At 48.4% G+C, this 27998-nt stretch overlaps 1 protein-coding gene across 6 annotated transcripts; it reads left to right on the top strand.

Annotated features, from left to right (window-relative positions):
* The first annotated feature begins 11 nt into the window (after positions 1-11).
* Positions 12-27998, top strand: LRSAM1 (leucine rich repeat and sterile alpha motif containing 1). Of its 6 annotated transcripts, XM_075055914.1 has the most exons (26): positions 109-164; positions 521-1477; positions 4520-4710; positions 6299-6355; positions 8000-8044; positions 8506-8583; positions 9452-9520; positions 10276-10360; positions 11730-11851; positions 13046-13136; positions 14103-14233; positions 14885-14914; positions 15971-16093; positions 16183-16322; positions 16781-16825; positions 17866-17936; positions 18716-18815; positions 19754-19841; positions 20585-20659; positions 22167-22247; positions 24544-24639; positions 25232-25330; positions 26142-26273; positions 26690-26771; positions 27085-27230; positions 27766-27998. In XM_075055914.1, exons 3-26 carry the CDS (start codon positions 4639-4641, stop codon positions 27889-27891), a joined length of 2184 nt encoding a protein of 727 aa, XP_074912015.1. In that variant the 5' UTR covers positions 109-164; positions 521-1477; positions 4520-4638; the 3' UTR covers positions 27892-27998. The 6 variants fall into 6 exon arrangements, with proteins under 6 accessions (XP_074912016.1, XP_074912015.1, XP_074912018.1 ...); XM_075055915.1 differs by lacking the exon at positions 521-1477 and having other exon boundaries at positions 12-164; XM_075055917.1 differs by lacking the exon at positions 22167-22247.

The raw sequence follows: 27998 nt of genomic DNA, 5'->3' as shown, positions 1-27998 counted from the left end.
CCTTCCCCCCTGGGGGCGCACGAGGGCTGCGGGACGCTGCGCAGAACTCTATGGTTAGAGCGAGGCGCTCTGGCTCCTTTTCTCGATGGTCCCGGTGGCCGGGAGGTCACGTGATCCTTGGAGGGGGCGGGAGGGGAGGTGTCGCATCATGGCGGCGGGGAGCGGTGAGCCAGGCTCGGCCGGGCCGGAGGCGGGGGGGGGGGATCGGCCCCCGGGGCTTCGGTAGCGTGTGCGGGGCTCTTCTCCCCTCAGCGCGGAGATGTGGGGCCTGGCGGGGCGGGGTTTCGCGGCGGATCGGCGGCGACCTCTGCCCCTCCCGAGGGTCCGAGGCTCCGTGTGGGTGTGAGATCCCTCAGGCTGCGCCGGGGCTCCTCAGAGGGGCGAGGGCGAAGAAGGGCGCAGGGCACCGTGCAGGCGCTTCTGCTGCCTCCACAGAAGGGGGCAGGTGGTGCCCGAAGCTGCGGGTGTGTTGGTTGCGGCAGGAGACGCTGCCCTCGCTTATTGTTGCTGCTTTCCTCAGGTGTCGGGGCCGGTGCTGGCAGCGCTCAGGCCTTCAGGCACAGAACGGCTCCATTCTGGCTGATAAAAGAGTAAAGAAGAGGAGAACCGAGAAAGATAGCCTTTGGAAGCTGTGTGAAACCTGGGAGGGGCACACTGCAGGGAATCCCTAAAGAGAAGAAGAAGAGAATAGTGACAATAAGGGAGAGAGAGGACTGAGAGGCAGAGCTGGAGCTGGTGAAGAAGAGAGATTTGTTTCAGGCATTGCCAGGGAAGGTCCTTGACAGGATCAAGCAGAGCCTTGTTATTACAGGGGGTGGTACAATTGTCATGACAGCTCTCCAGCACAGAGAGCAAACATGCCATGGGAGAGCAAGTTACAAAGCTGCAGTTCGCCTTCCGTCTCCTTCCTGAATCTTGTCCCAGTGTGTGTTGGGCTGCAGTGCTTGCTGCTACCGCTGCTAGTTGCCTGATAACCTTCTTCTCAGTGAGCAAGACCTGCTGCCTGAGAGATGTCTGGTGATGGCTCTGTCCTTCATGACTTGGTGGCATCTCTGCAGGAGCCCCGCTCAGATCCAGATGCTGGCTCACTGCTGCATTGTTGTGCTCCTGAGCATGTTTTCCCAGAGAAAATAAATCTCTTTTCTTTCCATACCCCCATCTTGTCTGCTACAGTGCCATGCCGTATTTATGATGTCCAGAATGCTTTAAAAATCGGGGTTTGGGTCTTTTTGTATAGCCATGTTGCTGTTTTGCTTTAATTATGTTTGTTTGCAAAATTAGGGGTTCATTTTATTTTACTCTCAGCATCCACAGAGCTGCAGGCTGTAAAACACACAGTGGACGTTCCCTTGCCCTTTCTCGCCCTGTGTGTACGTTGCTGCTGCTTAGGCAGGCAGAGCAGGTTCCTGCAAAGATGAACCACTGGCATCTCTGGGGACATGGGATTTGCAATTCATCGATGCTCACTTAGTGCAGGGTGGGTACTGTCCCAGGCACGCACAGATAGTTCTTTCAATAACTTAATAAATAAAAATTATGTCATATAAAATAAGGTCGCATACCAAAGGCCCTTCTTGTTATTGACTGCTGTGTGCTAGTCTCACTTAAAATTGATGGTGATCAGCAGAGCACACAAAGGCAATGTCACAGAGAGAGGCACAGCTTTGCTCTTTGCAGGTTTGACATGTCTTCTCACTAAGGCAAGTTTTGACATTTAAAAGGCTGTTCAATCCATTTAACAAGTCTCTGATCCTACATCTTTTGACCCCTGATACAACTCTTTTCCTGTTCAACTGTCTGTCCTTCAGCCTTCATGTCTATGTGTTTTCTTGGGTGAAAATTAAATAATGATTTTCTACTATCCACATGACTAATAATATCTAGCTGTAATAGAGGAAGGTGAGACAGGACAAGGGGATGCATAAGTCCTTAGCAAAGAGTTCAACATGTTCAGCAAAGTTACGGATATCTTGCTGCAGGCACTCTTGTCCTTCTGGTTTCTCATCTTTAAATTTCCTTCTTTTGTTTTCTCTGTGATGTCTGACCCTTGCTTATGGCTCTTGATTGCTTTCTTGCATTTCCAAACTGTAGCTCCTGACAATGAACCTCCCTTCTTACTTAATCTCCTGAATTTTTGCTCTTGCCTCCCCTCCCGGGGGTGGGTAAGTCTGAGGGACATTTCAGTAGTCTGAACTTGTTAAAAAGACAGCAAAGTGGGATGGCAGGGAAAGAGCCATGGAACTGTTAAGAGTTTGATTCTAATGCACAGAATGTGTTTATTTGTAGTCACAAATTTTGTAGCCTTCTGCTTTAAAATTTGTAGCCTTCTGCTGTGTCTCGTAGCTTGTTCTAGTAGAGTGGTATGACAGCAGTACAGTGAAACTGGACATCCTTGCCTCCTTGTTTCTGGAGTGAAATGAAGGGTAGTTGCTTGGATGCATTTAGACTGAAGTTTTATTTTGGTTTCACACTAGGGATTTATCTACATAAAGCTCTGCTTAATTTTTGGCAGAGATCTCCATGTGCAAGGAACATCTCTGGCTGTATCCTGTGGGTACCTGCTTTTCAGTATAGTTTAAGACCAATGTGTAGACACAGCTGGCAGAGAACCATCTTTTTTATGTACAACACATGCGTTTCACTGAGCACTAAATTAGCTGCATTGTATAGCTGTGCATTTACTGGTGAACTGGTGAAGTACTGACTGTTCTGTAATTTTTTTTAAATTGCCTATTAAAACAATGTTTAAAAAAGTCATTGCAAAGTGAAACTTCCAGTGCAAGCTTCATAGTGTGTATCTCGATTTGCACTTTCGGCAGCTGTAGCTCCTGCTGGGCGCACCTTCTTTGCTGTGCAGTGCTGATCATGGTTCCTTAGGTTCCTCATGTACTCCAAGGCTTCTTGGCCAGCCAGCTCAAGCCTACCCCTTTTGGGGTCTCTGTTGCTCTTCTTCTCTTCTCTCATCTTATCCCGGTCTTACCACCAAGTCAAATTCAGTCCCGCTTGCATCAGCTCCCTTTGTGAGCCCTTGTTCACCAGCAGCCCTAACTTGGACTCTTTCTGCATTGCCCCCTGCTCTCATGCAGCCTCAGATGAACCCCTTTTCCTCCTTGATTGTATTGCTTCGCTGGTACCTGTCCCTCTTTTCCCAGCATCCTAACTGGTACCCATCTAATTACCAGCTGGTCTCCCCATTTCTTGTCCAGCCTTAGCTTTCTGCCCTTCCCACAGAATCTGCCAACACACTCCCTTTTTCTCCCCTGCTGGTTCAGTCCTCTTCCAGAACTGACTCTGGTTTCTGTTACCCCTTCACTCACCTCCAGTTCTGATTTCATGAGGCATCTTACTGTGATCTACTCTTTCCTCTCTCTGGTTCAGCTTCTCTTCCCTTTACACTTGAATCAGCTGGTGTCTTTGCATCCAGTCCAGTTGAATTAACAGAAAAACATTCTCCAGCTCTTGGTCCCGTAGTGACCTGGAACAACCATTTTGGTGAAGATCTGGCTGTCCTGTAAGCCCAGGATGGAATATGGCAATCTGACCTGGAGACACACAGCCTGGGAGAAGCTCCTAAGTGCTGGGGGGTTTGCCGCAGATAGCTCACTCTGGCACATGGCTGGGGCAGCAGCAATGGGCTCTGGTTTGTAGTCAGAGTTTTTCTGAAGTTAGGGTCTTTTGGCTTTGTAGGCAGTTATTAGACTATTGTAAATTGTTTTGGTTTTATAAGCCTATTAAAAATCTGACTTTAAGCTATTAGGTGTTTAAGAAGAATCTTTTCATCAGATTGTGTGACTAAAATGGGGACAATATTCCTGTGTGACTCTGCTTCTGCCTAGAAAGCAAATGAATCAAGTGTTTTGTTGAGACAACCCCTAAAGCTGAGAAGCAAAGTTTAGCTTGGGCATCGTGATTCTGGTGTCTGTCTGGGGTCCCCATGACATCCTGGGAAGCAGCTGGGACAGGCTGTGTGACGTGCCAGAGGAGGCTCTGCTGTACTCAGTAGTCAACAAGCCCCTTGCAAACAGTTGTCTGTATTTTGAACTGCACTGGGGTCTTGTTTATTCTCACCTGCCCTGGAAGGGGAAGGCAGCTGTGTTGCTCTCAAGATTAGGAGTTTTTCACATTTCTAACCTAGCTTTATTCTAGAACATTTTATGGTTGCTTGTTATTGTGCCAGAATTGACTCTGAGTTTAAATAGTTTGGGTTTTGCCCCCGGTGCTTGATCTCTTGATACGGTTACAGCTTTTTTAGTTTCTGTTGTAGGGTGGACCCTGTGTTTTCATGATCACTCAATAGCCTTTCTCTGTAGATGTTCCAGCTTGGCTTAATTTATCTTGCGCAGGGATGACCAAGACAATCAACCCATCTCAGAGACATAGCAGTGCTTTTGCAGCTTGTGTTAACACTTCCACTGTGGAGGTGTGCTGGAATCTGCCTGTTTGATGAAGCCAGAGAAGGGCTTAAAAAAAGGCAATTGCTGAGACAGTGAGTTGTTTGGTTTTTTTCCCCACTTATTAGAGCACAGTTCTGTAGTCCAGGCTCCCCAGCAAACGCATACTCCAGAAGCCCTCTGCCTTTATTTATGCTGATCATTTGTGCCACTGAGACAGAGCTTTGACCATAAGTCATAACTAAAGATGCCACTCTTCTTCCGTAAGAAGAAACCCAGCGATGATGCTCGGAAGCGCCTTGAATACCAAATGTGCCTGGTAAGCAATGCCAAGGTCTTTTCTGTTCTCTGTGTCCAGTCCTAGATGCCAGGTGAATTGGTACGTCCCCTGCGTTACCAGTAATCATGTTACTGGTCTCACCAAGACAGCAGGTCATCTTCCTAATGTACATCAGAGAATTCCTGCTCTCCCTGTCTCCCTTTGCCTTCCCATCCACAGGTCCCCTTCGTGCCACTTCCATCCCTCTCTGCCGCTGTGTTTCCATGTAACATCCTCCACCCCACACCACCTGCCAGCCTGCATGTGGGACCCCATCCCACCTTTCTCCTCCATGCCCCTTCACTCTTAGAGATCTCCCAGTTTGCTTTTCCTGCCAAAGAACCTGTGACATCCCCTTTCCCATCATAACTGGCTTTCCTTGTGCCCCTCTTTTGCTTCTCATTGTTATTTTGGTTTTTTCCTATCAATCAGAGGATTAACTTGTTAGATGCTGCTGTTTGTTTTCCTGGACTAGGATTTGGCCAGGATCTTCTGGGGTAGATCCTCAGCAGGTTGCTGTCATGCCAGCAAGGTCAGCAGAACTACCTGCCTTACAGCAGCCACAGATTTAAAGTTGGCTTTCTGAAAGCAATCTTCTTTTGAATTATTTCACCTATTCTGCTGTAGGAGCTGTGGACCAGTGCTGGCATAGGCGAACTGCTGTACTCTACCCCAGAGGTACCTGCATTTTAAAAGTGACAAAGTTATGCCTGTTGGATGTCTGTAAGGTATTTTGGAAAGCAAGGCTTTGTTATGTACCAATAATTAATTTATTCAGTTGGAGGGTTTCTGTTCTGCACCTGAGGGGCTGGGGGGGATAGCTTAATCTGTCTGTTCTAGGATTAGTTCTGTATTGCATGTGCTTAGTTTGGGGTCAGATATCCAGTTCTGAAGACTTAACAGAGGCACTAACACAAGCGGGTTTTATTGCCTCATGCAGTACCTTCTATTTAAGAAAATAATTCCAGAGATGCAGTGCTGCTTACAGTGAGGTTTGTCCAGTGTCATTGCTGTTAGCAATGGCATTGGATGTAGTTGATTTGAATATGGAAAACCACTTTTGTACAGAAGCAGTTAGTCCTTGCTCCGTCTTACACAGCAGAGCTGGGTCTGCAGGTCCCAGGGGAGCAAAAAGGCAATAGTAGGTTATTTTGGTTTCTGTGTACAGTCCAGAAGAAGGTTGGTCTGCTGGGTGAGACATGCCAATGGCACAGCAGGCTCTTTACAGGCTAGGATGGCACTGCTGTTGTTCCTAGGAAGCACCTCTCGTGAGAGCCCATCATTTCCTTTCCATATCCTCTCAGTTAAAATTGCAGAATTAGGATGTGCTTTGGTTCTTCGTGCAGAAATTAAGTTACTGCACCAAAAGGGTTTTTCTGCAGTTTGGTTTCCCAGTTGCTTTTCCTTGCTGCAGTTGTAGCAGCACACTCTTTGCTTCTAGCATCGTCATTGAATTACATAGCTGTGGCAGAGAACCATAATTGCATTTTCTAGGGAAGGGCCAGTTGAGTAGTTTAGTCAATATGCAGCAAGGGGCCATGTATTTCTGCATGGTCTAATTCTCTGGGTGCGTATCTTCTCTCTCCAGGCAAAAGAAGCTGGTGCTGATGACATTCTTGACATATCCAAATGTGAACTCTCAGAGGTATGTTCTCTACAACTTCCAGTATTAGCTCACAGATCTGAGTCCTCTCTCTGCTTCTTGTTACCAACTGTCAGATTTAGTATCACGTCTCTGAGCCTTGAAACAGAAATGGCCTTGTTACTGGTCTGCTGCTTCCTATGTCTGCTGAGCTCTGGCTTTCAGGTACAGGCTGCTTCTGCTTTTTTTTGTGGGAGATTGCCTGTACTACCTGATGCTTACACAACATTTCTGTCCTGGGAGTCCTTTTTCATTTGACAAGATGGGAAGGGCAGTGTGGTCTCATACCCTCCACCAGTACCTTGGTAGGACCCTAGTTTGGGACCTCATGGTCTAATTTAGGAAGTCATAAGGGAATTTGGTTGCCAAAAGCTGACTGTTTCTAATGTTAGAGCTACAAAGTCTGCCACCTGTGCTTATTTTTCTGTATAAGTGAAAATCCGTGGTTCCAGGCTGTTGGTTAAGGATGGAATTCTCACTTCCAGCTTGGCTTCTTTTATGGCAGCCAACTAAATTAGAAACAAGCTGTCTGTTGGAGTGTGCACGGTTAGTGACAGATTGCCAGGCTTTCAGAGGAGACACAGCTTTTCATTCTGGCAGCCAGGCAATCCTGTTAAGCAGAAGCCTGTTTTTATTTCACTTTCAGTTTTTATTCATTGTCCTGTGTTTCTAAAACACGTTGGTACCTGCGTAACCTTTTGTCGCAGGATGCCTTTGCCGAACAAGCTAATAGATATTGCAGTGCTCTTTGGGGAGAGATTTTGGACCATCCTGGAGAGGATAGCTGTCTGCTGTGCAGTATGAAATGGCTTTGCTGAGACTTTGGGATGTTTTGTTCCAAGATCAGAAGCCAACAGCATCTTGTGTGTAGGTTTGTGAGCTGTGTGGGACGGTCTGCGAGCCAATCTGGGTAAAAGGGTGGCAGACAGAAGATGCACGCTGAGCCAGCTCCATTCATAGCTGCAGCTGGTCTTGAATCCCCAGTGGCTTCTTTTGGATTGGTACCATAAAACTCTGTCTTGCTTGTCTTCTGTTTAGCCTTTGTAGTTTCAAATAAAGCGAGCCATCAGTTTGGTGTTAAAATTAACTCTGGACAACACTTTGGCCAATGCCAGTTCCATGCTGCAAAGCAGGTCATGGTGCTTAGAGCCTTGGCTGGCATCAGCTGAATTTGCTGCAATATCCCTTTTCTGACTGCCCCTCTCCTGCAGAGCCTAGCACATATGGAGACACTCAGTCCTGCCTGTTGCTCACCTTTCTCACTTAGCCCACTGCAGCATGTTTGCTGAGGTTGCAAAACCATGGAATATATTTCTATGATGACTAACTGAAAATATGCCTGAACTCTTGAGTCATCTGCGTATTGAATATTAAATCACTCAAGACTTGGATTTCTGCCTAAACCTCAGTCTGTTCTGTGCTGTGCACAACACTGTTGTATTGTGGAGAGCCCTTGCAAGCTGTTCAAATGGAAGCTAACTGGGAAGTACTGGTATCCTGGGCCAAAACTAGGGGCCAGTAACTTTAAGTATCATTTGCGTTTTCATTAAAGTTAATTATTCACACTTTACAAGTGGATACTGTAGAAGTGCTTACAAAGGTAGTATCTTCACAAGTCTGACACAATTATTTTTTAATTGTTTTTAGGTTCCTTATGGGGCCTTTGCAACTTGTAAAGTCTTGCAAAAAAAGGTACTGTTGTAATCAGAAATTATTAGATAATTCTATTATTATGCTTGAGTATTATTGTTGTGTTTGAAATGACTGTATGTGGTTGTTTATATGTTGCTTCAGAAGAAGTTTGCTTGTAATGAATTTGGCTGCTTGTATGATACTACGTAGAGAGCAATTTGGGTAGGACTAATCCTGTCTGTGTGCTTTGGAGCTAATTTCTGTCATGAAAGATGAGGTGGTTGTTTCTATCTTAGCCTATCTAATGATATTTCTCATGTAAGAAACTAGGTTCTTGTTTAGATCTCGTGTTACATGTTTGACCTTCTGTGAAAATGCATTTATTATTTTAATATTTTATATGATACTGAATAAGATACTAAGCTCTTACACAGCCTCCACAATTAAATCTCAACAAATGTGCTTGTTCCAGACAGCAGCATCTCTTGTGTTCATGTTTCAATAGGATTTTTCCTCCTCAGGTGCTGATTATTCATACGAATAATCTGACATCTTTAGTTCCAAAGTCCTGCAGCCTCCTGAGTCTTATAACCGTGAAGGTAATTGTGATTCTTAACAGTTAATCTGCAGCCTGTTTTCCTTGCATTCTAGCTGCATTAAAACACACTAGTCCAAATAAATCCCATCTGTCTGTGCCAAGAATCAGTAACAAGGTGTGAAACCTGCCTTTCCTAGGTTTACCTCTCTGGTAGATGGATTGCAGTCACTGAGCGGTTTGTATAAAATCATAATCAGTCCCAGGACTCGTTTATCCTCTTCATAATCTCACACTTCCCCCCTCAACAGCCTCTCACAGTGGGGGTCAGTCAGGGCTGAGTGTGTTATGGGGTAGATCCATCTCTCCTCTGCACTGGTGGGTCATGTGAAAGTGAACGGAACTGGTGATGGGTGACCATGGGTGGTGGGGCTGTGTTGCTGTACCTGTCATACAAATGCTGAGGGCTTTCAGTTACACCACCCTTGTGCTGTGGTTCCGCAAGAGGCAGAGTCACTCCAGCCACTCACCTCTCCCCGTGGAGGAGGGTCTCCAGGTGTAGTCCTGTCCTCTCCCTGTGCCAGCACTGGTGTTGGAGCAGTTCAGCTCACTGATCCTGCAGAAAATGTCTTTTTCTGCCAGGCTGGCTCCATGGAGATGATTTATCCAGTTGGCTCATCCAGTTTTGTGGAACAGCTCCCTTGGTGTCGCTGCTCTCCCTAGTCTTTTGTTTGTTTATCGACGTATAGAGGCTTGAGTTTTCAAAAGACCTACAAGAATTAAGTACCTATGTCTCTTTGAAAACTTAAGCTGCTTTTCAAAGCCCCATTGGAAGGAAAGTAATTTTCATTGCTAGATAATTCCTAACCTTTCATTCTTGCACCATGACTTCTTTTCCCAACCATGTTTGGTGAAATAATCTACTCTTCCAGGTTCTAGACCTGCATGACAACCAGCTGGCGTCGCTTCCTGCTGATATTGGTCAGCTGACATCTCTTCAGGTAAAAGATTTGCAGCTGCATCCCAAGTGTCTGTAAAGGGCATGTTACAGGACAGCAAGAATATGGGGTTACTGCTATTTGTTTTATAATTAATCACAACTTAAATGATGGTGCTGATATTGTCAGATCTATCCCATTGACGTGACTGTCACTGTTGAACTGGCTTGTTGGAGAGGGAGAGCAGAAGAGCAGGAGAAGAGCAGGCATGCTGAGTTATATAGTCCCTGCTTAGTGCAAGGGCTGTCAGTCCAAATGGCTCCCACTGCCAAGCAGGTGCTATGAGCACGCAGAGCTGGAGCTTCCAGCCCTGCTGATTTCCCAACATATTCGGGTTTTACCATTCTCCCTTGTGTGATTATGTTGAGAACTCAGTGCAGCGTGTCGTAGTGGACACTGAGGGTCCCCTCTGCTCGGGGTGCAGCTGTAGGTTCAGTTGCTGCTCCCCTATGGGAGCTGGGGTGGGGGAGTGCTGCTGTGGAGGGAAAGACACTGCTTCCCTGTTCCTGCATCTGGGTGCAGCACCTACTGGTGCTGTTGGCTGTGAACAGGGTTTCTCACTGCATGTGGTAGCTAGATGTACCCTGTATCCAGGGCTTCTGAATTTTTTTTTTTTTTTTTTAACCTAGAAAGTATTGTCTAAAAGCAATTTCAAGTTGTCCTTCTGGGCCTGAAAGTAGTCCTAACAGCACGGATGTGTAGAAGATCTGAGACTTATATAAAGAATATCTTGAATATTTTTTCTGTTAATACTTTAGGTCCTAAATCTTGAAAGGAATCTTTTAAAATGTCTTCCACAATCTATAGGAGACCTTGCCCAGCTCCAGATGCTCAATGTGAAAGGTATGGCACACGTTTCTTGTCGGTGCTCTGGGCAAAGCACCATTTATTATCTGGGTCGTGTTGAGCTGCATTAGTAATTATTGCTTTCAACCAAAGCAAGCACCAAATGGTTTACACTATGAACGCTAAGGAAGAACACAAAAAGGATTTGAATTCAAATAGTTGGCAAGGCAGGAGAAATCATCTAAGCTGAAAATGTTTCCTAAAAATTCCCTGAGTTATTTGGAGTAACTAGGGTTGTTTGGCTGCTTCTTAGCAAATGCACACACTGTCTGCCTTGGTTCCCTGGCATGTGGTTCAGCTCATGGCTCTTGAGTTAAACTTGCTCCGTATGATTTCGTTCAGCTCATTGCCTTTTCTCAAAGGAGAGGTTGTTGGGCCATCGTGCCCCATCTCAACAGCTGAAAGCTTATTTGTGTGCCTGCACACGGACAGCATTTCAGAGCCCCAGCTGCCTCATGCCTGCAGCAAGGTGAGCCAAGGGGGCTGGAGGCACACATCTTCCTCCGGGAGCATGAGGCCCCCCTCGGGCTGGGAGCACTGTGTGTGCCCTGCAAGACAAGTCCCAGGCCAGGTTTGCCCCACTCTGGGTAATGATTTAAACCAACCCAAGAAATCTGTCTGTGCAGATTCAAGTGTAAGAAAAATAGTAGGTCTTTGGCAGAAGCAGTTCAGTAAAGCAAGCAGAGCAGTCAGCCTGGATAAACTGAATTACGATTAAGTCCACCGACACCCGGAGCTCGGTGACGTGAGCCTGTGTAGCCCCACCAGGTTTGCACAGCCCTAACACAAAGGTCACAACCATACCTCTTTTCAAGACTCCTGGGCATTTTCCAGATATGCAGTGCCATAAATTCGGGAGAAAAAGGAGACTTTGTTACAGGGACCTGTTGCTGAAACAGGGAAGGAAATGGAGGGCAAGAACTTGGAAGTGCAGCTCAGTTCATTGCTGTATCTATCTGCAGCACCTGGCCTCTGACCCCTAGATGTGCAGTCCCACACTCAGTCCCCTTTCTCCCATCTCTGGTACTTGCACCAAAGGGAAGAAGACTCCACGTTACGAATATTCTCCTGATGAAGAGCACAGATCCAGCCTGCAGCAGTGACCTCAGCTGAGAAGTTCGTTTTGGTGTGAGGAACCACTGCTGGACCTGTGCAGTGGGGCTGTGTGCAAGTAGATATTGATGCCCATTTGCCTTGGTGGGCAATGGCAGCCTCTGGAGTTCTCATGTGACCCACAACAGCCCCGTCCTGGTAGTAGAGTATAGAAAATGAGTCATACGTATGATTATGGTTTGGTGTTCCAGCAGATGAACTTGCTGGGTCCTGCTTTGGAAAAGTTATGTGGTACTAAATGACTTTTCTCTAGGTAACAAGCTGAAGGAGCTGCCTGCTACCATGAGCGGCTTGCGGAGTTTGCGCACTCTGGATATCAGTGAGAACATGCTGCAAGAGCTGCCACGGGTGCTGGCTCACATCCGCACGCTGGAGGTACGCAGCCAGCCAGCTGTGTCTGTCTCTCCCCTTTGCAGGCTGTTTGTTCTGCTGCAGGCTGCTTCCCTTCCTACTTGCTCAATACAGTAATAAATTTAGCATAGAAAGTGAATTTTTAGGGCTTGGGCAGGACCCACTGTGGGGGATTGTAACAAGGCTGTATGTGGTTCTTGGTGTCCAAAATAGCTTTTGCGTACTGTTCCTGCTTTGATCTTTTCTGATCACTTTTTGCTGTGGCTTAATCATGACAAAAGTAATCTACAGGGAGTGAACCCCCAGGTATTTTTCTGCCAGGGCTGTCTCTCAGAGCATGAACTGTGCCTGTGGGCTCAGGTTGACTCAGCTGCTTTCCACCAAGGCTGATTCTAAATGAGCAGATGGGATATTTCCAAGGAGGTTTTTGCCTCCATTGCCGTGAGAGATTTCTGACTCATCGTCAGCCTCTGTAGGTTTCTGCCCTGGAGTGCACATTCAAAATGGAACAAGCATCAAGATTTTTATGGATGTATTACCTTCTGGTTGCCAAACTTGTCAGTACTGAACTGTGCAAATGTCAGGCAATGGGGCTGACTCAGACACCAGCATGGAGGATGTGAATAAGTGCTCTCACAGCATTAGGCTTCACTTCTCTTGTGGGCAGTTTCTGAGATGAGGGATCTGTGCAGCTTGCTCCCTTGTGCTTGATAAAGTGGTTCCTTTCCAGGCCTTCCTGCTATGCCCTTCTCTACAGGAGGCAACGTTAGGTCCTTTTGGTGGCCACAGTAGGACAAACCAGCAAGTGGTCCTTCCACTTGTTCTTATTGGTACCCCTCTTCTCTCTGTGTTCTTTGTATCACCATCCCTTCCCTGGATCATGCTTAAGGGCTTCAGCACACAGAAATTAGTAGAAAATTTCTGTAATCAAGAAGTGCCGTGCCCTCTTGTACTTAAACACAAAGTAGACATGTCTGCATGAGGGAGATGTTCCACTGAAGCCCAGAAGCTCCCAAGTAAGAGACAGTGGAGTCACCTCTGAAAGGTGTTGAAACACCCAGTGGAAATTCAATACAAACTCATATTTGTGTCAGAATTTAGGCTAACATGAAATTATCACTCCATAAATGAAATTTGGGGAAGCTGCAAGGATAACTGCAGTGGGACTCTGGCTGGGCCACTAGAATAACCTGCAGCAATGTGTGTTCTCTTTTGGAGACGCTGACCTTGGATGCTTCTTCCATGACCTACCCATCACCTGATATTTGCAGTGCAGGTACAGAGTCCATTCAGCAGTTCCTCTGCAAAGGTAAGCCAGAAGAGTCTGTGGATGGTAGTGAGAACTTGGGGGACTGTGCTGTGCTCTCATTAGGTGCTGTGGCATGTTCAAAGATTGTATTAATGAAGGACGAACATCTGGTTGGCTCTGCTTGGGGTGGTTTCTGATGCTCTGCACACATGGCAGGCTGGTCAGTGAGTTATGTGTCTTTACTGGTAGACAGCAAAACAGGAGTCCTTCCTTGAGACTTGCTTCTTGCTGTCAAACTCAAATTTATAATGGTTTTATAAAAACACCAGAATAGCTGAGTCAGAGACTGTCTGAGTGAGTGTAAGAAGCCATTGCATCTCCCTGTGATTTCGTTTTCTCATTTGTATTTTCGCAAGTGGGAGGATTAGGCATTGTCCAGGTATAGCTGCCTTGGGACAAGGAGATAGACTCAGTAGTCACTCAAGGTCCCTTCTACCCTTATTTTCTATGAGAAAGGACTTGGGGGCTGAAGACTGATGGTTTGTTAAGAGAAAGACGAAACCAGATGGAAAACTCAGAGGACAAAGGTAATGTACTGTGAGTTTGTAAACACTGAGTTTAATACAGACAGGAAGGTTTGGAAGAGGTTTTATGCAGGGGAAGTGCCTTGACAGACATTGTGCGAATCCCTGAAATAAAAGGGCAGTCAGAACTTACTTTAATATGGGCAGTAACATTTGCAGCCCTGCAGAAGTCAACATGCCTGTACCCATGTGAAGGAAGCATTTCTCTCTGAGCAGGTTAGCTTTGATCGTCTTCCTGGTGGAAATGGGGTGGCACTATCTCCTCTCAGAGCTTCTTGTTTTTAAGCCTGCCTGAGCCGAAGGAGCTCTTTTGGGTGCTCATCTGTGTGTGGGGAGAGGGAGCACAGCTGGAACCAGTGTCACACACCAGCCAACCCTTGGCCATGCTGCCAAAGAGGTCTTTAAGCACTAAATGTCCCGGTTTGTGTCTGATACCTTCCAGAATGTGGAATTGCATACTACCCTCCCTCGCAGTATCTACTCCCCACGCTGGAGAGTGATGGAGGAGGAACATCAGTGGATGGGCTGGACAGGGCAGTGCATAAGTACTTGGAGGAGGAGAGCGAGTGGCAGGTGAGGCTCTACTTTGTGTGAAGTTGTGCGAGAGGGTTTTGGATTTGTCTCTCTGCTCCATCAGTGGATCTCACAGCACTTAGCACATCATCCCTCATCACCTTCCCTGCCACGAGATGTGTCTTTTAAGGTCAAGAGAGCATCAGTGCCCAGAAGCAGGCATAGCACTGTGGGCGTGGGTGGCTCATCTCCTCCCTGACAGCTGGGGATGGTGTTACCACTGCTGGCTCCTGGAACACACATCGTAAAGAACTATCTTTGTCCTTGAAAGCAATGATGCAGTCAAGGGACAGGGGTGACAGTGTGACACAGTGTATGCAGCATGGTAATCCATGCATTTTTGGGGGAGGACAGCAAACTGCAGAAAAACCTTGTGATTCCCAGCCAAGTGCTAAGGCATGTCCAGCCCTACCTGTGAAAGGTGAAGCTAGGCATGTAATTATGATAAGCTGTGCTAATTCCTGTGCTGTTTAGCAAATATGGAGTAAATTTCTTTGACCCTGGAGAAGCATAAATGACTGGACTTTGTGGCTATGTTAACCTTCTTGTGCCTCTGGTTGATGTCTTTGTTAGGGGAAGATAGAATGTGGGCTAAAAATATATACAAAATATTGCTCGTGGGAGTAAATGCTGATATTGCTTATTTTTCAGAACAAATTCTTGGATTATGAGAAGAGGAAGGTAAGGACGAACCCCTGAAAATGCTTTGTCTGCAGAATAGCTCCACTTTTTAAAATTGTTTTACCTCCCTTTATCCAGTTTCTCAGCCAAAACTGAATGTTTTGAGGACCGAGTTCTTTCAGACCCCCACCCCGAGCTGCTCACTCCTCACTGCAGAAGGCAAGTGGGAGTGTGGGCGAGTCTGTGGCTGACTCGTCTGACACACACAGCCGATGAGCTGCAGTCTCTCTCATGAGCGAGCAGTTCCAGTTTACATCAGTCTGTGTTTGCAGAGTTGGATCTGGGGGCTTTCACACCAGGTGGCAGTTTTCTTGACTCTCTGTGCGGAAAGCTCAGTTTGTTTTTCACATGAGGTGGGCAGACGTGTGTGAGCAGTCCATGCACAGACTGCTCAGTACGTCCGTGCCCTGAACTCCAGCCCCTCAGTGACTCCTGCCTTGCCCCTTTGGCTCATAGTGCCACCATTCCTATTCTCTCCTAGCGTTCCTTGTTTCTGTCCTCCGTTCCCATCACCTGGCTTCATTTTTAGTTTGCTCTTCTTTTTATTTCACTGGTCTTTGTCTCTTCCCCTGTGCAAGGCTCACTTTGAAATAATCAGAAGCTCCTGTCATGCAGTTCACCTCTCCCCTTGGCTAGAGCTGCTCGTAGCTGGCTGCTGCCTTAACTCTGTTGTCCTCAGACAAGGGAGTCCCCTTGCCATCTGGAATTGAACACGACCTTAATTTTGTCTTCCCTCCGGGGGTTTGTATCAGCTGTTTCAGTTGTATGGGTTGATGCCCAGGGACTTTGGCTTCGTGACTTTGAAATGAGTTGTGGGGAGTTTGGAGACTGTCATAAAGAGAGAAGCAGCTTCTGCTTCACAGTTTTTGGGTTCACAATTTTTGGGTTCCATCCCCTAGTCAAGCATCCGGTTTGCTGTTAGGCTTGCTTTTTTGTAGTCGAGGGGATTACTGTGCCTCATTTTACGTTTTTTCCAGAATTTGTTCTTGCTTGGGAAGGAGCAGAGCCAGTACTCTACTGATTTCTGGCATTCATCTTTCTTCTTGCTCCTTTCAGGAAAAAAAAATGCAAGAGAAGCTGGAATTTGAACGGCGCCTGAACATGGGGCAAAGAGAACATGCTCTGCTTGTTCAGCAGATCAACAGTCAGAAGGATGAGATACTGCAGACAGTGAGAGAAGTAGGTCTTCTCTGGGCCGGCCCTGTACAAGACACTGCCTTTCTTAAACTGACCACTTTCTCCTTTGGTTCTCTCTTGCTTTGGCCTAGAACCAGATGAAGCTGGAGGAGGGTCTGACGAAGCACCAGCGCTATTTGGAGCAGGAACGCCTGAAGCTGCTGCAGCAGTTGAAGCAAGCGGAGCAAGGCATTGCCAGCCGTATCCAGAAGCTGCTAGAGGACAACAAGAGGTAGGGTCCTGGGGTGTCTTGCAGTGATCTCTCTCTCTTGGGGGCTTGTGTCATTTTGTCCCATTCTGAGTGGTTCATTTTGCCCTTTCTGAGTGTTACGGAACTCGTCAGGATTGATGTCTGTAGCTGGTGCCTTTGCTGTTGAACTGCCAAAGTCCCATTTAAAGGAAGTGGAATTTGACACCTTAAAAAATTGTGTTTCACACATATGTGTGCTGTCGGAGTTTTGCAGTGCTGTGGAAAAAATTTGAATTCCTCATGGAAGGTGCAAATTTGAAGTATTTGAAGGTACCACTGCCTAGATCTGCTGGATCTCCTGCTGGGCTGGTGCTGACGCAAGGTTACCAGCCTGCTTAAAGCTGCTCTTCCGTGCATGAGAAGCAAAGTCATTTTCTGCCCTCTGGGGGAGTAGGATGTCCTGCTCAGCTTGATGAAAACCTCGTTTTATCCTTTTTTAGGCAAAAACAAAGTTCAGACATTCTGAAATCCTTGGAGAATGAGAGGTGAGTCTCCTTGAAATAAGCTCTTCTAGAAAAGGGGCAAGAAGCTGGGAGGAGGGCTGGGACCTTCCTTTCAGAGCCACCAGTCTGAATCCACCTTAAGTCAGGGGAGGTTCATCTCATACCTGCAGCTGGTTCTGGTCACCGTTGGAGGCAAGACACTGGACTAGATGTGCCTGGTCTTACCCAGTCTGGCAAATCCCATGGGATGGTGATTTTACCTCTCTTTCATCTCTGAATGGTCTTAGCTATGGAGTTGGGGAACAAAACCCTGTATTCCACTATCAAGGACTAATAGAAAGCCTACATCTGTTGTTAAGCAAGGCATTTATGAAGATGGTCCAGTAATGTGTGCAGGCTGGGAGGAATACATTGAAAGCAATGCTGCTATTCAGCCAACAGTCTGAGCTAGCTTTGCCACCAAAAGTGGTTGTCCCCAACTCTCCCCTGCCTATATGCTGCTCCCTCCCTTCAGCCAACTGTTTGTGCTGTGGCACAGTAAGCTGGATGGGGACACTGACCTGGCTGAAGATAATCCCTTTGTATGTCAGATGGTTTTCCAGCCACACCAGTTCTTGATCTGTTAAGTGGTGTTGTGTGTGTTTGTCCTGGGACAAGGACAGGTGAGGTGGGAATGGAGGCCAGGCTGCTGCTTTCAGTGGCACTGCTCACTTTAAAGGTCAGCTTTAAAGTCCTTGTCAAGCCTCAAGAGAAAGGAAAGCAAAAAAAGGGACTGGCACCATGTTTGGTGAGAGTGTATGCACATTGCATAGATGTTCTGTTTCTCAGAAAGATCAGCTTTCCAGTCTAAGAAGCAATTGTCCTCATGGTTTCATGCAAAATTTATGTTGTCTCCCACAGTCTTAGAGGTTCCTTACCAAGAAATCACTGAGACTTTTGTGTCTCTAATAAGCACACGGCTTTCCTGAGCAGGTGGCAGGATGAATCTGCCCTGCTTTTAGGCTCTGAGCTGAGTGGGTGGAGAAGAAGTGAAAGAGTGCCTGTTTGAAGGAGTGGCTGAATTGTTCTTGTTTGTTTGGCAGAATAAGGATGGAACAGCTGATGGCAATAACACAGGAGGAGACAGAGCATCTACGCAGAAAGGAAGTGGCCTGTAAGTCCAGACAACTCCTTGGGGTGGTAAGGTCCAAGAAAGACCTGGTTCCTCTGGAGATGTATGGAATAAGTGGCAACCATGTGGGAGATGCTCTGTCACACACACATTCTTGCTGTGTTGCTTGGTGCGGTGGGGCAGAGCTGCAGGGGGTAGCATTGCACATGAACTATATCTGATCCCCTCCTTCCACCTTCAGCTCACTGCCGGTTCCCCTTGAGGTGCAAGCTATGGTCCCTGTGTAGCTAGAGCATGTCACACAGGGAGTTTGTGAGAGTGGATATAAACATGCAAAGTGCTTCATATTTCAGAGGTACCAAACAGATGTTAACTGATCAGTTTAATGAAGCAGGAGGCCTATAGTAAAAAAGAATGGTGCAAGGGAGCCTTTTCTGCTCATGATGACCAGGAACAGATCTGCAGGGGTTTCAAGGGAAATGGGGTGTGTGTTGTCGCCCCAAGGATGGGTTACTCGCAGTGGGACAGGCAGAGCTGCAGCCCACCTGAGGGTCAGTAGGCAGTGACAGGGCTCCTCTGAGCGCTGAAGAGATGTGAGCACAGGCAGAGTGGAGTTTGCTCAGCTAATTTCCCAATAAATAGCTACGATTCTTGCAGCTGAATGAGTCTGCTCTGAATGGATGAAATGGAAAAAGCAAGGACTGGTTGGAAATGAGAGAGAAGGCACTGTTAATATCGAGTGATTGTGGCAGCAGTGGTAGATGACCACCTATTCTAGACACCCGCTCCTGATGCAGACTGACAGCACTTCTGTCTCCTAGCTGCCATGCAACAAATGCTGGCTGAGAGCTACAAGAACAAGCTCATCCAGATGACCTACGAGTCTCGTCGGCAAGACCTTGTCAACCAGGCCTGCTCCAGGTACAGTGGGAAATGTCTGGGGCTGGTGGTACTGTTGCAAAGTCCCTTTCTTTCCAGCAGTCTCCAGTGTAATTCCCATATATACACCCAGGAACTCCTGCAGCCACTGGAATGCAGCAGGACAGCTGTGTAAGAGCAGGTGACAATGCAATTTAAAGAAACTGTCAAACTTGATTAAATGAACCACCTTCTAACCACAAGAATATGCATATTAATCATACTTTGGATGAACTATTACTTTTTTACACTGTTTATTTTACTTTATACATTCTGCTAAATATGGAGGATGAAATTAGACTGGTCTTATTCCTGTTTTGTTAGCCAGTTCAGTGTCAAACTGTAGCACAAAACTCCTTTCCTCTCCTCCCAGGGTTGTCTCAAGGATGCTGTTTGTGTATATGTAGGACTTGTTGCATTGCTATAGGTACAGAGAGCATTCTGGCTCGCTCTATTTACAAGGTGAGAAACTTTAATCTGGCGGTGTCTGGCACTGAACAGAAACAACCTTGTGTGCCTGTGACCTGCCCAACAGAGGGCAGTGGGCAGACACGGACCTACCTGCAAGTGCAGGTAATATATGGCCACATTGTCTGGGTCTCCTTCATCAGCACACCCTTTCCAGTGCAGAGTACCAACGTGCAAATTCATCACCTGAGCAGCTTGCTGGGGCAGCAGCAGCCCCTGTTTGGACTTCAAGCTATGCACATGCAGGCAGCAGTGCTTCTGCTCTGGCTTGGTCTGTGGTGCAGGTTTGGTTTGGTTGTAGGGAAGGAGGTTTTAAGTCTGTTAGCTTTCAGCTGTGCAGTGCCATGGCTCTTCAACCTTGTTCAGTAACAAATTCCACCTTTCCTGGATTCCCTGTTGTCCGCTTTTCCTCTTGTTTGCATCAAGAGTCTCAGACCCAGCAGTAACTCCATGGCAAATCCATCTTCTTGCAGCCTCGCTGAGATGGACCAGAAGTTCCAGCAAATCCTGGCTTGGCAACAGCTGGATCAGAACAAAGCCATTAGTCAGATCTTGCAGCAGGTAGGCAAGGGAGCAAACTGCTTTGGGGGGGGGATCATGGGAAAGCAACTGCATGCAAAAGCAGGATTGAGAGTGGATTACAGGAGCACAGGAGCAGCAGTGGCTGGGCTGCGTGCAAAAGTTATTTTATTTAACACTACGTGCTAAACTTTGAGAATCTCTGGTATTCTAACAAACTGACTTGGGTGGTTGCAAGAAAAATGTATTTATTTTTTAACTAGACAGCAAATTTTCAGAAGACACAGTAGCACAGACCATGGGAAGCAAAACTGGTCTGATGATTAATAGAGAGGATTTTGAGACAGAAATCCTGTCTTTTTGGCAGGTTGCCTGGGTGACTTGGGACAGGCTGCCTACAGGAAGCATTTTCAAAGCCTCTGCTCCTTTTGAATACCTCATTTTGAACCTGAGACCTCTGCAGATTGTTTTTCAGAAGTGCTGGGCAGCCATGCCCAGTTGCACAGCCTGGGTGCTCAGCACTGCTGGAAATGAGAGGTGGGCTTCATGCAATGTGTTCAAAATGTGTGTTTGAAGAACGTGAATAAACTTCTGTGTCTGTCTGTAAAGTGGGTTTTACCTTTTGGGACTGTGGGATCTAAGTCACGGTGTAATCGGGACACTATTGCCCAGAGGAAGCAGCGTTCAGGTGCTTGTACATGAGTCACTGCAAGGTAACAGGGTTTCTTAGTCCATTTGCAGCTGCATCAACAACCTCACTAAGCAGGATTTTGCCTGTCCCTTAGATTGAGATGCAGAAAGCTGCCTTTGAAGCTCTCCAGGTGAAGAAGGATCTTATGCACAGGCAGATCAGGAACCAGGTGAGTCAGCAATGGAGGAAAGAGCCGCCAGGAACTCAGCTCATACCGCCATTCGATGAGACACTTCTGAGGAAGATCAAAGTTCTGTGACCGTAGAGCAGGGTCTGGAGGAAATGAAGAGCTCTTTTATTGCTAAAAGCTCTGTAACAAAGCATTGGGCAGTATTGGTTAAACTACAGTCTCCCAGCTCCATAGGAGGGAGTGTCAGTGCAGGTTTTAGATTTGTGGAAGTAGTGGAATTGCTTCAGTCATCTCAGGACTAATGTGGATGAAGTGCTGGAGAGTGGTTGTAAGAGACAGACCTGCATTGGCTCTGTGGGGGGGATCTGCAATTGCAGCTACGATTTCCTTCAAGTTATGTACTTAGCAGGGCTGCTGTTTCCACATGAGTCCACTGCATCTCCATCCAGCACATCGGAACTGCACTTTGTGCCATAAGTTCACCTTTTCTTTCCCATTCTTGGCCTGCCTTTCTGAGCTCCGTTCTGCAGAAGATGCAATGCGATAGTCGGGGGGAAGAGCAAGAGCTGGTGGAGAAAGTAGTGGTGGTTGATGCACAAAGATGGGTGGCTGGTTTCTGACACGGTGCTCCAGAATCTTCCCTCTCATGATCTGACACTAGCAGAAAAGTCTTGGGTCAGCAGTTGGTGGATAAGCTTAAGAGCTTGAATATATTGAGTCACTCAGTGACCAGTCTCTGCTAGAAACCTTTGTATTGTGTGTGCGCAATCCAGGAGATGAATCTAACAACTCTCCATTGCTTGAGTTCATCAGTAAGAGCCCTGCAGTTTGCTTGTACTTGCTCTGTGAACAAAGGGAGTTTGTTCCTTGATACCATAGCTGGACCTTTTACTGTTAAAATCCATCCCACCTCACCAGCATCCTGCACAGGCAGTGAATGAGCAGGAGTCCTGGATACTGCCTGCTGCAGAGCCCCTGTGTCAGCAGGGATTTTGTGGTCAGTGGCACACATTAAGCAGCGTGGCCTGGGGATGGTAGATGGCCTGGCAGATAGGTGAGCTGGGCTTCCATCTTGGCTTTGCTGTGGGATCTTGGGCAACTCACTTCACCTCTCTGTGTCTCAGTTGCCCCACCTGAAAAAGCACGTATCATTATGGGATCTGCTGGACCATCTAGAAACCAGGGCCCTGCCCCAGATGATCTGCAGTTTGAGCCCTGGTGTTAGGAGGACTTTGACAATCAGTTGCTGCCTTCCAGAGTGGCTGCAAAAGGTTTGGCTGAACAAACTGATTGCAATGTGCTTCTAGACTTGAACAGAAGGTGTTTAGAGTAGAGAGACAACTAGAGTGGGGAACACAGCTTCTCAGGCAAAAGACAAAGAGTGACCCTAAAAGCATGCATCACAGAAGGGCATTAGCAGGCTCCCAAACTTCTGGGCAGCTCTGCAGTGCCATCCCTCCCAGGGCAGCAGTTAGACCTCATTTTAAAAGAGCATAAATTAAAGTCATTTCAAATGTCAGTAAAAAATGTTTCATCTTCTGTTTAGATTAAATTAATAGAAACAGAGTTATTGCAGTTGACACAGCTGGAGTTAAAGAGGCAAGAACTGGACACAGAGACGCTGCAGGTATGTAGGGCTCTGGGGCTGCCCCACCACCCTCTCTCTGCTCTGGGATCGCAAAAGCTCCACTTGCTTCTTTTGCTCCTTGCAGTTTCCAGATGGTTTTACGCTTAGTCAGAAGGGTACTTACCCACAGGACACCACAAAACCCTCTTTGTCATGGTAACATGGGAACATTGCTGCTGCTTCTAAACATCTTGATGCATTTTCAGGGGAGAGACAAACAAGCTGGCCCTGATAGCAATGGGCAGTTCCAGGTTTGCTGGGTGGGGAAGGATTTTGCGATCCTTTTGGCTGTTCCAGAAACACCTGCCTGCCATGCATCGCATGTCTTCTTACATTTTTGTGTTGTGTTTTGTTTTTAAATACAGCTGTCAGCTCTCCCCCTTCATTTCTAAGCCTTGTCTCCCAGGCTGCTCTGCCCCACCATCCCACCATTTGATAGGCTGACTTCATCAGCAGTCACACGTTGAGGAATATCAAGTTTGGCTTAAGCAGCTTGGCTTTAAGTTTTGTTATTACACCTTTGCATCAGTTGTTTTCTTGTGTGTGCTGTTTGCCAGATAAGGTCACCTGTTTAGTGAGCCCAAAATCAGTAGCAAACACCATATACTTTTCAAGGGTAGTGCACCCAGCAGGCTGGTAAGCACTGACTTAAGACAGGATTGGCTCTGAGCCCTGTGCTGGACACCCTGAAGTATAAGATTTGGGTTATGCTACCTTAATTCATGCAGCTCCTCCATATAACGCTGCAGTGTTGGAGGCCTGATGGTGGGGGACCGCCCGAAGTTCATGCAGGAAAGACCAAGGAACCCCAGGCAGATGTAGTTCAAATGACACTGGACTTGGGTGATTCCTGTTAGGTGACCACAGGAGTTCCAGGGGAGTGCAGAAAACAAAGCTCTGCCCTTGTACCTGTCTGCAGCCCAGCCGGCAGCACGGTACGATTGCAACTTCAGCACCTGATGCTAAAAAACAAGGCAAAACCAGCTTTATCCCTCTGGATGCCCCCCTGCCATTTGGTGGTCTACAGCCCAAAGGTTCCCTGCTGTGACTAAGCCCCCCCCCCCCCCCCCCCCCGCCAGTGCACAGACAGTGCCCACAAAGTGCTTCGGCAGAAGCTTTTCTGCAGTCATGCTGGGTACCTCCCATACAGCAGACAGTTGCTTCCTCCCCCAATACACAGATGCTTTAGTAAAGAACTTGATAAATCATTGGAAAGCAGGAAGCGTTGAAAAACACCCTGAGAAAGGGAGGCATTTGCACCGGTCTCTTGCGAGGTCATTCTGGGAGAGTGATCCCAGTGGCGTGTTCACAGTGCAGGTGGGCAGGAGAGCTCATCTCAAGGTTAGCTGAAGCTGCCTGAGTTTCTCGCCTGGAGCAGCTCCCATGTGTCATTAGTTGACCCTCTGACCTCTGCGGAGGTCCTGATGCAGCAGAGCTTTCCTGCCTCCGTCAGGGCACAGCATCAGCTAACGGTGGGGTTTGTCTGTGAGAGGCAGGCATTTCTGTCTCCTGCTTAAACAGAGGACCTTGTCCCTGTGTAGGGTCCAGATGCAAATCAGTGAAGGTTTCCCCACAGTTGTTCTTTAGGAGGTCAGCCCCTTAACAACATCTTGTCCCTTTGTCTGTGGACATCTGAAGGCCTTGTGGCCAATGACTACTGGCTTCTGCTCAGTTAACGACCCTCCCAGCAGGTATGAGCTAGCTGGGACTGAGCCATGCAGAGATGCCACATGGTCTGACATTCCCGAGACAATTAACCGCTCCTCATTTCCCAGCGGTGTGGCTGCAGCAATCACTTACCTTGCCCTGGTACCTGGCAGTGCTTGCTGCGAGACCCCAATGAAAGCAAGCTTTCCAAAGGCACGGGGAGGTTGTTACCTTATCTGTCCTGCACACCTGCAGGCTTCTAGACCTAGTTTCAGGTGGTCTTTCTCAGTTAAGGAGGGGGACAACGAACACTTGCAGTGCCATTGACTGAACTTCTGACAGAGTGATGAAGAGCTGCTGCAGGCCAGCGCAGTCTGGGGCTGCCGGGGGTGTGCTGGGGGTTGGCACCACCAGGTAATGGTCAGTGCAGGACCAAAAGAAATGGGTGCAGCTGGGGTCTGCCATGCCAGCTGCTAGGAGAGGGTTCAGGCTGTCTGCTCAGCTGGTCTGAGGGCTTGTGGAGCACAGGGCTTCCACATCTGCTGTGACTGTTTTGGATATGGTAAGTGCTTTGCTGGAAATCGGGGCAGGGTGATTTCTTGCAGCTATATGGTATGGAGATGTGGATGCCAGAGTCCTTCTATTGCAGGGGACGATCACAGAGCAACGCCAAGCACTCGGCTACCTGCTGCAGCAGCTGCTCAAAGAAAAGAAGCAAAGGGAAGAAGAACTGCGACAAATACTGGTAACAAAGGCCCCTAATGAGGTGCTCTAGATGAGGAAGCGCATGGGCTGGCTGCAGGGAGAGAGTCTATGGGTCAGCATGGGGATAAAGGGGAGCAGAGGAGGGCTCTGAGGGGTTGTGTCCAGATCCAGAGACTAATTTAACTTCAGAAAGTGCTAATGTAAGCTCTTGGGGGCACAGTTAGCATCACTCCCTGGTGCAGCATGAGGCACCATCATCATCATCAATCTTCCCCATCAGGAAAGGGGGTCATAGGGAGGGATGATCACAATCCCACAAGGTCCTTGCATGTGGCCTTGTAATCCTGGAGACCTGCAGACTCTCCTGAGCTTCAGGAGACCACGTCCAGTGTCTGGGGCAAAGTGACCAGAGGGATGCACAACCCTAGACTGAGTGAGGGGATCAAAGTGGGATCAGCCTGCAGAAAGCCAGAAAAGTCCATCCTACCATAGCTGTACCCATCGCAGTGCTCTGAACTGGCCCTGCGCAGCCCAGGCTGTTGGTTTCCCCTCCTACACATCCAACTCAGGCTACCCTAAATACTGCTTGCAACGTTATCTTGGGCTGTTGAATGAATGAGTTTGTTTTTCAGCTGGAAATGGAGGCAAAGAGTGAAACAAAACAGGAGAACTACTGGCTGATCCAGTACCAGCGACTGCTGAACCAGAAGCCCCTCTCCCTCAAACTCCAGGTCGGTGCTGCAGTTAATGCTTTCACTGTAGCTGTGCTTTGCTCTGCAGAGCATGGGGGGGGAGCAAAGGCAGCCTTGCCTGGACCCACAGGTTCAGCTAAGGCAGGGAGCAGGGCACAGACCCCTTGCACAGGCTGACAAGCTGAGGGAGACCCCAGGCTGCCCATCGAGTTCTGAGCGGGGCTGCCCAGCAGCCTTCTCTCATTCCTGTACATTGGAGGTTATGGGGCAGCCCACGTCTCTAAGGAGCCAACACCTCAGCTGTCTGGCACCAAGAGCTGCCATCCCACCGTCAAACTGCTTGCCAGGAGCAGAGGACTCACTCTGAGCCCCTTCCAGGCAGGGCTTTTTGTTCCGGTTAAGCACCCAACAGCTCTGCTTGGGTCCCCAAATTCCCCTGTAAATCTGTCTGAATGCACCAACTCCTGTCCTTTCCTGCCCTAATGTATTAACCCAGGACTTCGTGCTGTTAAAATACCCATGGGGGTGGCCACAAAGGGATGGATCTGAGCTCTGCCTGTGCTGCATATCAGCTCGAGTTTGCAAAGCAGGTGCTGTTGCAGACATTGGCTGTGAAAACGGTTATGTTTTATTCTTCCCAAAACACAGTGCTTTGAATCGTGCTCGTAAAACACCTAGGGCCAGAGCTCCTCCGGCTGTTGGGCTTTTGAGCTTTAGTGTCTTCAGGGATGCAGAATGCTTCGAGCAGGGCAGAGGGCAGGAATGAGCACACTGCTGCCTGCCTTGCTGCTGTCTGTCCCCGTGTTTGTTCTTGAGAGCGAAGTCTGGGAGCTCACCTTGTGTTTTGCAGGAAGAGGGCTTGGAGCAGCAGCTGGTGAACCTTTTAATCGAGCTGTCTGCTGAACAGTACGTGCCAGTCTTTGCACACCACCGAATATCCTTGCAAGCACTCAGCACCATGACTGCCAGTGACCTGGAAAAGGTACAAGACAGCACATACACCACCAACTGAACCTGCCCTTTCTCTAAGCGCAGCCGTGCTCGTGGCTAAGCCCATGGCAGGTCTGGCAGGAGGGAGTGTTGGTGCTCCTTTGTGTCACCTCCCAGCAAGGAGAGGTGCCAGTGCTGCTCTGTGCCCTGTCCCAGTGAGCGAGAGCTCTCCCAGAGCACTTGCAGGGTGAGCTGTAGCTTGGCTCTGTCTTTCAACATGCCTCAGATGCTCTTTGTAATAGAAATGGTGCTGGCGGAATTCCCTTATCTGGCTTTGACACCTAATGAAGGTGCTTCCCTTGGCATGGCCGGGTCTTGCCAGCAAGGCCCAAGCGTTCGCAGTGTCCCCTTTGGGACATAAGTCTCCTTTCCCCTCCGAGAGCTAACAGCCCTCCTCTTGCACCGCAGATCGGCGTGACGGAGACTGGCCTGCAGCGTGCCATCCTCAAGCGAGCTCAGGATATCCTGGCTGTGGCCAAGATGATCCCAGGTACCACCAGTTCTTTTCTGCCTGGTCTTTGACACATACGCTCGCAGCAGGTACCTGAGCCTTGAACAGAGAGATCTGCAGGGCCAGATGCCTCCCTTTGGGGAGTGGAGCCATGCAGGGCTGGTCTGTGAGGAGGAGAGGCAGGGCAGGGTGTGCTGGCAGAGCTCGGGGTGCACTGTCAAGCTGGTCCCACTGACTTTCCTATTTATTGGAGCCCTGAGCGCCCATCTGCCTGCAGCCATCCCCATGCATGCCAGGTGGGTAGGAGATGGGCAGCTCTCCTGGTGCTCAGAATTCCTGCTTGTGGTTGCAGAGCTGCTGAGGACGGTGGATGCTGAGGTCCTTGCAGCTCCAGAGCCTAGCACTCCCTTTGAGGAGCCTCCAAGCCCTATGGTCCTGATGGCTCCCCCGCTGCAGTGGGAGAAGAAGTCGGAGTGCGTTGTCTGCATGGAGCAGGAGGTGAGACCCTGGCACATGTGTAGTGCTGGAGCAGGGGGTGGAGTGAGGGCAGCATCCAGCACATCCCCCCAATATCTGTGTCCCTAGCCTGGCCCTGAGCAGTGCCTGGATGCTCATCCCTCCAGCTCCGGAGCACAGCCTGGCTTAGGCATTGCAGCAGAGAGGAAGGCATGGCAGGGCAGGGCTCCTTGCAGGCTTGGGAAGGAGCTTGCCAAGCTCCTGTGCCAGTCTGTCCACAGAGCAGCCGTGGGAAGCATTTGAGGGACTGCTTGGTCGAGCCCCGACCCGTGTTCTTCCCTCAGGCCCATGCCACTTGTGCTTTTGGCACAGCCCAGACCCTCATGCACACACAGCAGTGGGCTGTGCCCAGGGATGGGGCTTGGGCTTCAGGGCTCTGCCTCCCATGCTGTGGCACCCCGGGCGATCCCCATCTTCTCCAGCCCCATTTCCTCCTGTATTGGAGTATGGTGGTGCTGGGATGAGTGTTATGGGACAGTAGCACTCTCCATGGTCTCTCCTCTATCTCTTCCCCCAGACCCAGATGATTTTCCTGCCCTGTGGCCATGTCTGCTGCTGCCAGACCTGCTGTGAGCAGCTGCACTCTTGCCCGCTGTGCCGCAAGGACATCACACAGCGCATCCGCATCTTCCACAGCAGCTAGACAGGGTGGAGGATGGTGAGGCTGCCCGGCACTGCCTCTGTCACCCCTTCCTGGGGTGATGCCCCTCTCCTACTCTGTGTCAGTATTAAACAGACACTTGCACAGCA

Source organism: Buteo buteo, chromosome 23 (genome assembly GCF_964188355.1).
Source record: "Buteo buteo chromosome 23, bButBut1.hap1.1, whole genome shotgun sequence".
Lineage (NCBI taxonomy): Eukaryota > Metazoa > Chordata > Aves > Accipitriformes > Accipitridae > Buteo > Buteo buteo.
The sequence above is the reverse complement of the archived record's forward strand: the minus strand, read 5'-3'. Positions and strand labels throughout refer to the sequence as shown.